Source organism: Marmota monax, unplaced genomic scaffold (assembly GCF_021218885.2).
Source record: "Marmota monax isolate L192 unplaced genomic scaffold, Marmota_monax_Labrador192_F-V1.1 WCK01_AAM20220418_F8-fsc00021, whole genome shotgun sequence".
In the NCBI taxonomy this organism is placed as follows: domain Eukaryota; kingdom Metazoa; phylum Chordata; class Mammalia; order Rodentia; family Sciuridae; genus Marmota; species Marmota monax.
Window position 1 is genome coordinate 20,667,449 of NW_026695228.1, and position 12,238 is coordinate 20,679,686.

The window sequence follows — 12,238 nt, forward strand, 5'->3', positions numbered from 1 at the left end:
TTCGATTCTCAGCACCACATAAAAATAAAATGGAGATATTAAAAAAATTAAATACGTAAATGTAAATTCTTCCGTCTTTAGATGTATATAAAATATATAATAAACTGCTGCAAGCTGCCCCGCCCACAGTGCAGAGGCCCTGGGGCTACCTGCTCCTATCTAACTGGCACCTGTGGACCTGCCCACGCCTCCTCCTGCCTCCACGCCTCCCGCTGGCTGTTCTCTCACACCAGGCCTCGCCAGTTCCCCCACGGTCCACTGGCACCAGCTCAGACTCTGTCCACATCTGAAGGACTGAAACAAGCCCAAGCAAGAGCGAGGGCCACTGAGGGCCACTGAGAACTACGTGGCCAGCCCAGCTCCCAACCACAGATCAGATAAAGGTACAGAGGCCGCAGCCGTTGCCACTCTCTGCACCTCTGACCCAGAGTGTCAGGTGGACACACAGGCCCTGCTCCAGCACCCCTCTCCCTGCCAGTCCCCTTGACCCCCGCCCTTTTTCCATGGTAACACCCTAAACTGTCACATCCAGCTGGGCGTGGTGTCACCAGCAACTCAGGAGGCTGAGGCAGGAGGACTGCAAGTTAGAGGCCAGCCTAGGCAACTGAGGGAGACCCTGTCTCACAGCTGGGGATGTGGCTCAGTGGTCGAGTGCCCCTGGGTTCAACCCAGGAAGGAAGGAAATAGACCGCAGTGTCCAGGGGTCTCAGCTGCAAGGGACCCGGCTCTGTGCAGAGCTGTCCAGGTCACCTATATGACCTGCATGCCTGCTGTATGCATGGGGTCATCTTTTTCCTTAACCAGCCTCCCAAGCCCCTAGAGTCCTCTACCCTGGGGCAGGTAAAGGCTGCTCAGAGCCCATCCAAGACAGTCACCTGGCGCCTGTGTCTCTGTGTCCCTGCGGCCCTCAGCTGCCCTGTCTGCCCGTCCAGTATGAGGGTGAGAGTCTTGCTGACAAGGGACAGGGGCTTCCAGGGCCTCAGCCATCCCTCTGCCCATAGGACAAACGGGTCAGGGACCCGAGGACTCACCCATAGGCCCCGTTGCTGATGAGCTTGATGGTCTCAAAGTCACTCTCACATGGCTTCCTCCGGGATGGGCCAACCAGGGCACGGCTCTAGGGGACAGGAGGGGTCAGGACCCTGCCCCCCCGCAGAGCTGGTCCCCTCCCGTGGGAAACTCCTACACCTCCTTCCAGGCTCACCTTATAGTGCCCCCTCCCACCCAGCCTGCCCTGCCCCAGCCTTCATGGGGGACAGGCCCTCTTCTGCCACCTCTCCCCAGTCACAGGTGTTTATTAAGCACCTACTACACACAAGACCCCCCAAGTTCAGCCCTCTATGTCTGCCTGGCCTACTCTGGAAAGAGCAGATAGGAAGGGACCCTGGTGCTGCATGACTCACCTCTGGGGACTCGGGTGCTGGGGGCTGTCCTCCGTCGAGATGACTCAGAGGCTCAATCTCTGCAGATGGAGAGAAGAGGCTTGAACAGCCTCACGCCTTGCCCCTTGCTCCCTCCAGAGTACTGTGGGGCTGCTGCTGGGCTGGGGACATCCTGACCAGGCTCCTGATACCACCATTGAGCCAAACCCAAAGGCTGGACTAAGCAATGACTGAGGAACCTTCTAGAAGGTCAATGGGTACCCCAGGCTTCAGATGGCTCAGGACTCTGAGCTTCAGCCTGAGACCCCTCCGTCCACTTGGGCACTGCTCACAGGAGGCCTCGTGACTTCCAGCCTCTGGGCTTGGCAGGGGCACCTGAGTCTCCAGGACGAGGCCTGGGTTCAGGTCGAGCTCCTTTTTATTCTCGGTGCCTTTCACTCCAGGGTGCTCAGGAGACAAGCCTGGGCCACTCTTTGCCACCCCCACGGGGGCAGACCCTCACTGCCACCCGCAGCATCTCCATTCCACAGCACCACACCCAAGGTCCAGGGGGCAGCCATGGCCAGTCTACGGGTGGTCTGCTCCCAGGCACACCTGGGTGGACACCTGCCTGACCTCATCTTCCCAGCGCCTCAGTCTCCCAAGCTTTAATGGGAACAATGACAGGGTTACCATAGCAACGGTGCTGATGACCGCTGGCCGCCGTCACGACCATGTCCAGCCCCTGCCAGCACCTTCACTGCTATCCCCTTCCCTCCTCACCCGGGCAGAGTCCAACCCCTGGGCCTTTGCCTGTGCTGCGCCCCCCACGCCTGCAGCGGGCCACCTCCCCTAGCTCCAGCCTTCAGCTTGGACACTGCCACCTCCTCCCAGTCTCCTGGGCCACTCGGGCCTGGCCCAGGCCCAAGTCTTATGCTGTGGTGGCACTAGATCCCGGTCCCCGCCCCAGGTAGCTGGGACTCCAGGTGCCCACCACCGCAGTGGCCTCAATGGAACCCCCCCTCCGCCTGCAGTGCTGGGGCAGAACCGGGCATCCGGTGCCAGGCAGGCGCCTACCACTGAGCCTCGCCCCTGCCCTTGGCTCAGCTGATGCTGCGTTCAAAGACACAGAGATGAGCTGACCCCAGAATCTGGGGCACTTGCCCACACAAAAAGGGCAGGGCTGTGTGGGGTCTAGAGGTCGCTCTGACCGCTCCCTGGGCCAGTTCCCTCTCCTCGCCCCGCCCCGCCGGGCTCACCCTCCAGCGGGTCCTTGGCCAGGCCCAGCTGCCCGATGATGTACTGCGGCAGGTCCGTCTTGATGCCCTGGCCCTCCCGGGCCTGGCCCTCGGCCGCCTCCAGCAAATGGTAAAACTCCTCGGGATCGAACTCCTGGGGTGCGGAGAGGCGGTCAGCGGGGCTCCCACACTTGGCTCCTGCAATTCCCGACCCTTCCCCGGGTCGCCCACCCGAGCAAGGTCGCACCCTGGATCCCCTTCAAGTCCTGCACAACAGGAGAACTGCGGTCCTCCTGGCACAGCCCAAGACCTTGCATTTGCTGCGCAAAAGGGGACGCACCAGACACTCGAGGAGCCGGGCGGGCCGCGAGATGATGATGAGCAGTTTTCGGACGAGCTGCACGATGAAGCCGACCTCCTCGCTGTCCGAGCGCTCGTGCGCCTGGGGAGGTGGGCGTGGCATCAGTCACAGGCCACGCCCCTCCGCCCCGTCCTGCCCCTTGGACCCCCTGCCGCCGCCCGGGCCACCCACGTCCTGCAGCAGCCGCTCCAGCTTCTCCTGCATCTCCAAGAAGTAGCGGGAGGTGACCAGGTTCTCGCCAGACTTGGCCAGGCAGTCCCGGGCCAGCTCGACGATCTGGTGGTGGATGAAGCCCAGGACGCCATCCGCCAGGGCCAGCCGCGCGCCGGGCGCATTGGCTACGAGGAACTCCTGCAGGCGGCCCTCCATCTGTGCCGTGGCCTGGATGACAAGGGGACCCGGTCAGAGGGCAGCTGGGGAATGGCATGTGCACATGGTACAGGACAGAGCAGCCATGCCACGGTGGGGATGATGGGCAGAGAAGCAGTGTGCGCAGGAGGCGGCAGGTCAGAGACGGAGGGACAGGCAAGGACGACATAACACGAGGACGGCACTGGGCCGGCCCAGCCACCAAGCGGCTCACCTTGGGAAACCTCTCGCGGTACACGTGATTCATCATGACGATCTCATTGTCGAAGGTCCCTGATGTGCGCCCAGGACTGGAAGGGGGACGGGTGGACAGTTCGTGACATGGGACACAAGACCCAGCCCAGAGGAGGAGGCAGGGGGCCTGGCTCTGGGCCAAAGGTGGGGGCCAGAGGTGGAGGAGGGACAGTGTGGGTCCCCACAGCAGCCCAGGAAAGGGCTGGGCCTGGGGCCCGAGGCCCAGGCCCACCTGAGGCTGCGGGAGCGGGGGCGCAGGCGCGGTGAGCGGTGGCCCTCCTCATCAGCCACACTCTCTGAGCTGCGGAAGTGCTTGGACAGGAAGCAGAGCTCGTCTGGCGTGGGCTGGAAGGGAAGCTGGTGGAGACGCTCCCTGGAGGACGAGCTTGACTGTCGGGAGGGGAAGGTCAGGGTTAGAGCCAGGGCCCTCGGTGCCACCGCTCAGGGACCACACCCTGCCTGCCTCCTAGGCATCCCTCAAAACCCCAAGCCCCCTCCTTCAGGAGGCCCTCCCTGCCTATATCCCCAAGTCTCCCTCTGGTCAGACCCCGGCCTCACAGGCCTGCAATCTCGGGGTCCCCAAGACTGGGGGCTACCTGGGGTCAATGTTGGGTCTGCTCAGAGGCCCCCTCCACTGACCAGAATGGGGCCTGCGGGGACAACCAGGAGGTCTGCTTCCTGGATAACTGACACCTTGAAAAAATACCAAAGGTGTGTTCTCCCCACCGGGCACCCGCCTGTCCACCCCCCAAGGAGGAGCCCTGGGTACCGAAACGGTGGAGCTGGGCGTGTTGGTTCCATAGCCGGAAGACGGGAGAGACGCCAGGGACCATCTCCTGCCGTCTGCCCTGGAAAGAGGAACAGCAGTAGATGGCACCATGGCCCAGTCCTGGTAGCCAGTGGGGACTCCAAGTAGGTACTGTGGCTTGCAGAAAATGGCTCCCGTTGGAAGAAGGACCTTGGGAAGGCTGAGCCGGGGGCATGGGCTGGCCAATCCACAGCGTGTGCTTTCTTCCTGACCCCAGGCATCTCCTCCAGGAAGCCTTCCCTGACTACAGCTGCCAGTGTGCCCCCAATCTCAGCCTTGACCTCTAAGTTGTAGCTGCTAGGGGACACGCTGGCTGCCCCTGGCAGATCAAGGACTCCTCGAGGGCCAGAGTCCAGCCTCCCATTCACCGCACACAGCAGGGGCTCAATAAATGTTGAATGAACAAGTGACATTCAAGTCCCTGACACGTTACAGGTGCTCAGTGAGCTCTTGATGAGTGAACTGGTGACTTGTTTAGGGCCTCCCTGGTTCTGGGGTCAGTGCCCCTCATCCTCCCCGGGCTCGTTGCAATTACCTGTCCGCGCGGTGGATGTGGCTGCTGGGGCCGATTGTTTGCCAGGGGCAGGAGCCAGAGGGAGACACCACCACCAGGCAAGGGGAGGGGAGGGGAGAAGGCGAATGAGGAGCAAATCCAGCCACCCAGCCCGGGCCCTGCGGGGCACTGTCCCCTGCGGCCACTGTCCCCTGCGGCCGGCGACCACTCACCTCCGGGCAAAGGGGAAGTTAATGGCCGATGCAGCGGAGAAGTTCCGGGGACTGTCCAGGGGGCTGCTGCCTGCTGAGGGGGGTGGGGACACTGAGTCAGGGGACAGAGACAGGCCAGAGGAACCTGCCTGTGGCCCCCGTCCCACACTCACCGGTTGGGACAGACAGTGGTGACAGGGGCCGGGATAGAGTCGGTGACGGTGTTCCCACGACCAAGCTTTTGCGGTTCCCGCTGCGGCAGCTGTCGGGGTAGCAAGGGACGAGTCAGATGGCAGGCCCAGGCCTCTGCAGGGCACCACATGTCCAGCTGGGAGCACGAGTGCGGCCAGTTTGGCGGCAGGACAGAAGTGGGCCCGGCCACTCCCACTGCACCCGCCACCCAGGTGGCTTCTCCCAGGTACTGGGCCTGGAACTCGGCCTCGTGGTGGACACTGCGCATGGCCAGGGGACCCAGCCAAGCCTCAGGCGTCTGTGCCTGCAGCTGCTGCCCACCCTCCGCCCAGGCTGCGTCCACCACCAGGCGGACCCACAGATAAGGCAGAGGGGACGCCTGGAGCCCCCGCTGGCTTGAGACAGCCACTGCGCCTGCGCAGGAGCCCCAGGCCACTGCCCCCACCTGTGGGCAAGCCCCTTCCCCCAGGATCCGCCTAAAATGCCAATCTCACATGACAAAGAATCAGAGGACGGCGACCTGGTTTCCTGTGAGCATGCCTCACTTGGCCCACCGCCCCTCTCTCCTCCCTTCACCCGGGGTCCCTTCTGGCCACCAGACTCCGGGCACAACCTCTTTCACCTTGCCTGGCCTTCCTCCACCCACCTGGGCCCTGGCCCAGCCCCCCCGCCTTGGCAGAGGGAATCAGGAGTGACAAGTTCCCTGCCCCCCACCCCCAGCAGTCGCCCAGCAACGGGCGCTGCTCTGCTCCCATGTGCGATGCCCCCACGCAGCCACCAACGCAGCTCAGCAGGAGAACTGCAGGGAGGCAGGCAAGGGTTGGGGCCTCTAGAGGGACGGTGGAGTCCCAGGCAGGAGGCACAGCCCTTGCAGGCCAAGACGTGACGGCATGATCCGTAAACACAGGCGACAACAGGGAAGAGGGACCCACGCGTAGCTCCTTCTGGCGCCTGTTTCCCATCCGTGTACCTCGAAGGATGGGGGGAGATTCCATAAGACCCACACACGGCACTCAGCTTTGGACCCCAGGCGGGTGGGTGCCTATCATGTTGCCTTTCTCTGGACAACACTCTGAGGTCCCTGACTCCTAGGGGGCACGACACCAACTCCTACCAATCCTGACAAGGCCAAGAGGAGGAGAGATAAGCTGCACCCATTTCCCAGACTGGGAAACCGAGGCCCACAGACGCCAACAGCCACAGGGATGTCCTCTAGCCTGAGAGGCACAGAGACAAAAGTGAAACCGGTAGGTTTCTGCCAAACTTCCTGCCAACCCCCCATGTACACACACACCCGCCAGTCGCCACATCCTCACACCCCAGTGCTGCGGCCCACAGCGCTTGCTGCGGTCCTTTGCTGCTTCCAGTGGCATTTGGAAAAAAACACTCGGTTGGCCTCCCTCTGGCTCCCAGGCAAGGCCTTGAAACCACAGCCAAATGCGAGTCTCAAAGGAGAACTAGGCATCATCCATTCACTTCCTGAGCACCTATTGAAAGCCAACTGTTTACACAACCCTCCCTGGAGAAGGCTCAGGACCAGTAACTATCCATATGGAGCCCAGGACACACCACAGAATAAGGATTAGGCAGGAAACAGGGCCTTGAGGCCACTTTCCTGTACCCAGTCTCTGCCAGGCCCATACACACTCCAGGGTGCCCCCAGGATCTCAGAGGAGAGTCTGAGCCCTGGACTCAGCACTGAGGTCTTTCAGCAGCTGGTCCCACTGCCCAGACTTTGCCTATCTGGGCAAACAGAAATACCAATGAGGAACCCCAGAGGGGTTAAGGATCATCATGAGGTCACACAGCCAGGTGATGGCTAAGTTGAAACTTGAACCCAGATCCTTAGAGTCCACAGCTCCCTCCAGAGAGACCCAGCCTTGCCTGGGTTGACCCAGCTATTTGGTCCTGACTTCCCACCCACACGCCAGCCTCCTGCAGTAAATATTTGCTTCTGAGCCAACATTTCCATTGAATGGGTCCTTGGGACAGAGCAGCTTCAGTCTTTCGGAGCTCCACAGTTCTGCTCAGACCTAGAGTCCAAGGTTCGAATCCTGACTCGGTCCCAACTTGCCGCTGCCTCTGTCACCACCCCAGCTGCGACCCGGGCAGAAAGATACCGAGGGACAGACAGCAAAGGGAAGCTGCCTGGGACCCTAGAGAATACGTTGATCTCAAAACGTGCCCCCGCTCCCACGATGGCCCTCCGTGGCCCCTGCCATGCCGCCGGGTCACACGTCTGGCAACTCATACTTGCTCGGTCCCCGCCGCGCCTGGGCCGGCACGGTGCCCCTACCTTTTGGAGCGCTGCAGCAGCGCGCCCTTGGCCAGGCGGCTCCGATGGCCGGGAGCCGCCACCGCCGTCCAGTAGCTGGGGTCAGACATGCTGCTTCCCTTTGTGCGGCCGCCGCCGCCCGAGGTTGGGCAGGCGCGGGGGCAGCCGGCGACGGCGGGGCGCGCACCTCCACGGCGGGAAGAGCCCCGGGAGCCCCGCGGAGCCGGGCCGGGCAGGGGGCGCCGCGGGGCCGCGGGCGGGGGGCCGGCGAGGAGGAAGCGCGCGCCCGGGAGCGCGGCGGGAACCCCGCCCAGGCGAGTGCGGGGGCGGGGCCTGGCCTGGAGGGGCGGGGCGAGCGACACGGAAGCGCAGCCGGCGGACCCGCGTGTCGGCGAGTGGGCGGGGCGTTGCTATGGTTGAGGGCGGCGGGGCGGGGCGTTTCCAGGGGCGCGGGCGGCGAGGGCGGGGCGTCGTTGGGGCCCCAGGCGGCGAGGGCGGGGCGTTGCTAGGGCCCCAGGCGTCGGGGGCGGGGCGTTGGCGGCACTTCCACAAGTGGGAGCCGGGGATCTTGCCTATTTTCCCCCAACGTAAATCCCATCACTGTCCCCTTCCTCTTTCCCGGCGCGCTAAGCCCTTCTGGGTGTGGCACTCGAGACCCACCCAAGCGTCCTGGCCCGGCTCGTGCTGGCTCCACTGCTTGGAATTCAGCGTGGCAAACCCAGCTTCCCTTCCCTGGCAGCCCTGTCGTCTTCTGGCTGGGGGCCCCTAGGAGTCCCCGCGTCTCCCACCACTGGGCTACCAGGGGGAGTGTCGGGCAGAGGGAACCTGAGCACCTGGCCTCCTATGCCCGTGTGTAATGGGAGAGGGCCTCGGTCAGCAGTTAGCTTCTCCAGCCTCAGTCTCCTCGACTGGACAACGGGAGAGAGCTGGGCTGTCACCAGGATTCCAAGAGGCAGGTGGCGCCCACAGAGCTTCCCATTTGCCCTGCGACACAAGTCCCATAACTGTTAGCATCACACTAACTCCTGGCCTGTTTCCTCGTCTGTCACAGGCCTCGGGGTGAACACGGGGTTGCACTGGAGAGGCAGGGAAGGCCTGGCACGAGGCTGGGATTCTATGTGTTGCCACTCTAGGTGGAGGGATGTCTCCTTCCTCCTCTCTGGACAGTCCCAGGAAGCCAGGTGTTGGAAACCAGGAAGCCATTCTGAGGGCGGTCTCTTCCTGGGCCAGGACCATTTGGAACTCAGCTTAGGTCTGATGCTGAAGCCAGACTCCATATCTGTGACCAGGAGACTGAGGCTGAGGTGGGCGCTGATGCCCTGTGTATAGTCCTGACTCATCCCTCTTCACAAGTCACTCCTAGATCCTCTGCCAGGGCCCTTCTATCCCCAGTGCCACTCCTAGGTGCCCCACCCTATTGGGTGTTTCCCCAGGCTCCCCAGACCTGGAGTTCACACACCGGGTATCCGGTCATTCATTCACTCAGCAAACATTTATTGAGCACCTACTCTATGCCTACTCCTGTGCTGAACTCTGAAGACCCAGCGGGGACCAGGTCATACAATTTCCTTGTCCTCAGAGGTCCCAGTCTGGGGTGGCAGAGAACAAACAGGAAACGAGGAAGTGAACAATATTATGTCAAACACCAACGTGGAGAAAGGAAAAGAGCGAGCGCGCGGGTGCCACACTGGCCAATGGTGGCTTTAGCTGGGAGATCTCTCAGAGAGGATCACACCGCGGCCAGCAGAGACACTGAGAAGGAAGAGCAGCCAGCCACAGAGAAAGGGCGTCCCACGCAGGAGCGAGGGAAGGGGCTGGCGGCTGACCGCACTGGCTCCCAGCTGCAGGAGGAGGCGAAGGATCAGTGGGGAGCCGCGGGGAGCCGGGACGGGGCGCCATCTGGGTTGTGTTTGTGAATCCACCATGTCCTCCGTGGGACGCAGGGGCTGCGGGGGGACAGGATGGGAAGGGACAGGAGGCCAGCAGGAGACTTGGACGGCATGTGGGAGGGGACCACTGGGGTCTGGATTATGGTGGGGCCAGGAGGAGAAGTCCATGCATTGGGACCTGTTTTGAGGGCAAGCGGTGAGTCCTGGGGTGGGGGTGGCGGGGGCCACCTAAGCTCCCAGGCCAGCATCCGGTCTGAGCTCGGTTCAGGGAACAGAGCCTCCCGATTCTGGGGATGGAGCCACAGACTCCATATTTTGTCTCTGCATCTGAGCCACCCGCCCCACCCATGTGTTCCAGACACACCTCTGCATACGCTGGGTACACAAGATGCTCCTCGTCACCAGCCACAGGTACACTTAGCAACCCCCACGCCCCATCACACTTGCCCACTGCCCTGGCCTCCCCAGCAGCGGCCTCTCCCAGGCCCATCTGGCCTCAGTTCCCCCCCACAGCACAGGGCCTGCTTCCGCGGAAACGGAGAAGGCCACCCTTGAAGGGCTGATCTCTGGCCAGACGCAGCGGCAGGCCCCGGTCATCCCAGCCACTCAGGAGGCTGAAGCAGGAGGATCACAAGTTCAAGGCCAGCCTCAGCAACTTAGCGAGGTTGTCTTGAAAACAAACAAACAAAAGGGCTGGGGATGTGGCTCAGTGGTAGAGCACCCCAGTTTCCAGCCCCATAAAAACAGAAGGGCTGCTGGGCTCGGGAGGCTGAGGCAGGAGGATCGCGGGTTCAAAGCCAGCCTCAGCAACATCGAGGTGCTAAGCGACTCAGTGAGACCTTGTCTCTAAATAAAACACAAATTAGACTTGGGGATGTGATTCTGTGGTCAAGTGCCCCTAAGTTCAAACCCCAGAACTACCCCCACCAAGAAAAGTTATAATTAAGCCAGGCCTGGTGGTGCACACCTGTAATCCTGGTGACTCAAAGCCAGCCTCAGCAACTCCACTAGACCCTGACTCAAAATAAAAAAATAAGAAGGGCTAGGGATGTGATTCAGTGGTTATGCACCTCTGAATTCAATCCCTGGTAGCAGGTCTGGGCATTGTGGTGCATGTCTGTAATCCCAGCTGCTTAGAAGTCCAAGGCAGGAGGATTACAAGCTTGAGGCCTGTTTCAGCAATTTATTGAGATCCTGAATCAAAATAAAATAAAATTAAATACAAAACAGGGCTGGGGATGGGGGCTCAGTGGTTGTGTACCCCTGAGTTCAATCTCCGGTACTCCCCATCCCCCCACAAAAAGACAAACCAGAAGGGCTGAGCTCTGACCCCGCTGGCCACCCATCAGACAGGCCCCTCCTGTGCCCACACCCCCACGGCTCCTCACTGCTCTGGAGCAGAACTGTAGAATCCCTGAATGGATCCCTCTTAAGATTCAGATCTTACCCAGGTCCCTCATCCACTCTGTGACCTTGGCCTTTGCCTCTCTCGGCTTGTGCTAGGGACTGGGTAAGTGGGTCTCAGGCCTCCCCCTGACTGGCTGCTGGACTGGCCACCGCAGCCCTTCTGCCCTCCCCACTGGCCCATCCCCCTGTGCCTCTCCTGACCCCACATCCTGTAGGGCTCCCAGTGCCCCAGATACAAAAGCCACATTCTTCCTGCCCTTGGCCTTTAAGGTCCCAGGGGTGTCCCAGGGGCTCCCAGTGCTGCTCCTGCCTGGAACAGCCTCTTTGTCCACAAGGGTCCGCCTCATATCTTTCTCAACACCATCTCTCCACTCCCACCACCACAGGAGACACCCTCCCAGCTGTCCCCATTCACCCATGCCACAAGCATTAGCCGAGCACCCGCTGGATCCCAGGCCCTGCCCTGAGGACACAAATGATCATAACAGGTTCAGGTTTGGGGCTCCCAAACCTCCAAGGGAGAAAAACAACTTGATCACACAAGAAGACGTGCAGGTCGCACTCCTGGTGGGGACAGAGGGAGGGACACAAGCATAACAGTGTGACCAGGATCTGGAAAGAAGTTGGCACAGTTGCCCATTTGAGGGCTTCATGGAGACCTGGAAGGAAAGGGGCTCTGGGCAGAGGGGAAATGATCCCAAAGGTCCTGGGGCCTGACCAGTCTGCATTGAGGATGACCAGCTCCCCCAAACTCTTTGACTAGAGCAGATTGAGCGATGGGGAGAGGTATGGGGGGGAAGTGGGGGCAGGGACACAGGGACCATGGCCTCTAGAGCCTTGGGGGCTAAGGGGACAAATGAAGGCTTACTCCTAGGGTGCTTGGGCCACCTGGAGGCAGAGACCCATTTGCTCGCATGGCCCGAGGTAGTTTGGCTCTGCTGCCCCCTGGTGGTGAGTGAGGCATCCTGGTGGCCTCCCCTCTGGCCCCAAACTGCCTCCATTTCCTCTGATAAGTCTGTTCCGCCACGCCCAACCCAGGGCTCCTTCCCTCCCCTCCTGTCCTCACTGGGGTGGAGGCCAAGGACTCAGAGTCAGATCTGTCCTGATGCTCTCCCAGGGCGTCTCTGGGCAATACATTCTGAGGTTGTGTGCTTGTTCTCTCCTCTCCTCTATGGGGATGACAGCAGTCCCTGCTTCTCAACTTACTCCAGGCCCTACTCTCTTCTGTCCAAATGTTGCACTACCTACCTCTTTGTCTCTGCCACATCCATGCCTGTCCCCAGGCAGTGACAGAAGCTTTAAAATTTTTCATCCTGCCTCAGGACCTTTGCATATCCTGTTCCCACTGCCTTGTGCCAATTTCTGCCTAGATCTGTCCATGCCCGGGCTCAAACAGCAA

General features: G+C 61.4%; 1 protein-coding gene across 19 annotated transcripts in view; it reads right to left on the reverse strand.

The window, feature by feature from the left end:
- Positions 1–12,238, reverse strand: part of Mast3 (microtubule associated serine/threonine kinase 3) — a 33,418-nt gene that overhangs the window by 12,418 nt on the left and 8,762 nt on the right. For 4 of the 19 annotated variants that reach the window (XM_046437155.2, XM_058576545.1, XM_046437142.1 and 1 more), the window contains 11 exons: positions 5,250–5,338; positions 5,098–5,170; positions 4,907–4,930; positions 4,333–4,411; positions 3,796–3,953; positions 3,544–3,619; positions 3,132–3,341; positions 2,940–3,041; positions 2,621–2,753; positions 1,404–1,462; positions 1,032–1,117 (listed from right to left, as the gene is read on the reverse strand). In XM_046437155.2, the coding sequence (XP_046293111.1) occupies positions 1,032–1,117; positions 1,404–1,462; positions 2,621–2,753; positions 2,940–3,041; positions 3,132–3,341; positions 3,544–3,619; positions 3,796–3,953; positions 4,333–4,411; positions 4,907–4,930; positions 5,098–5,170; positions 5,250–5,338 (1,089 nt within the window). Of the gene's footprint in view, positions 1–1,031; positions 1,118–1,403; positions 1,463–2,620; positions 2,754–2,939; positions 3,042–3,131; positions 3,342–3,543; positions 3,620–3,795; positions 3,954–4,332; positions 4,412–4,906; positions 4,931–5,097; positions 5,171–5,249; positions 5,339–7,564; positions 7,725–12,238 lie in introns of those variants that run through there. The other 15 variants (XM_046437156.2, XM_046437144.1, XM_046437145.1 and 12 more) reach the window with 10 other exon arrangements.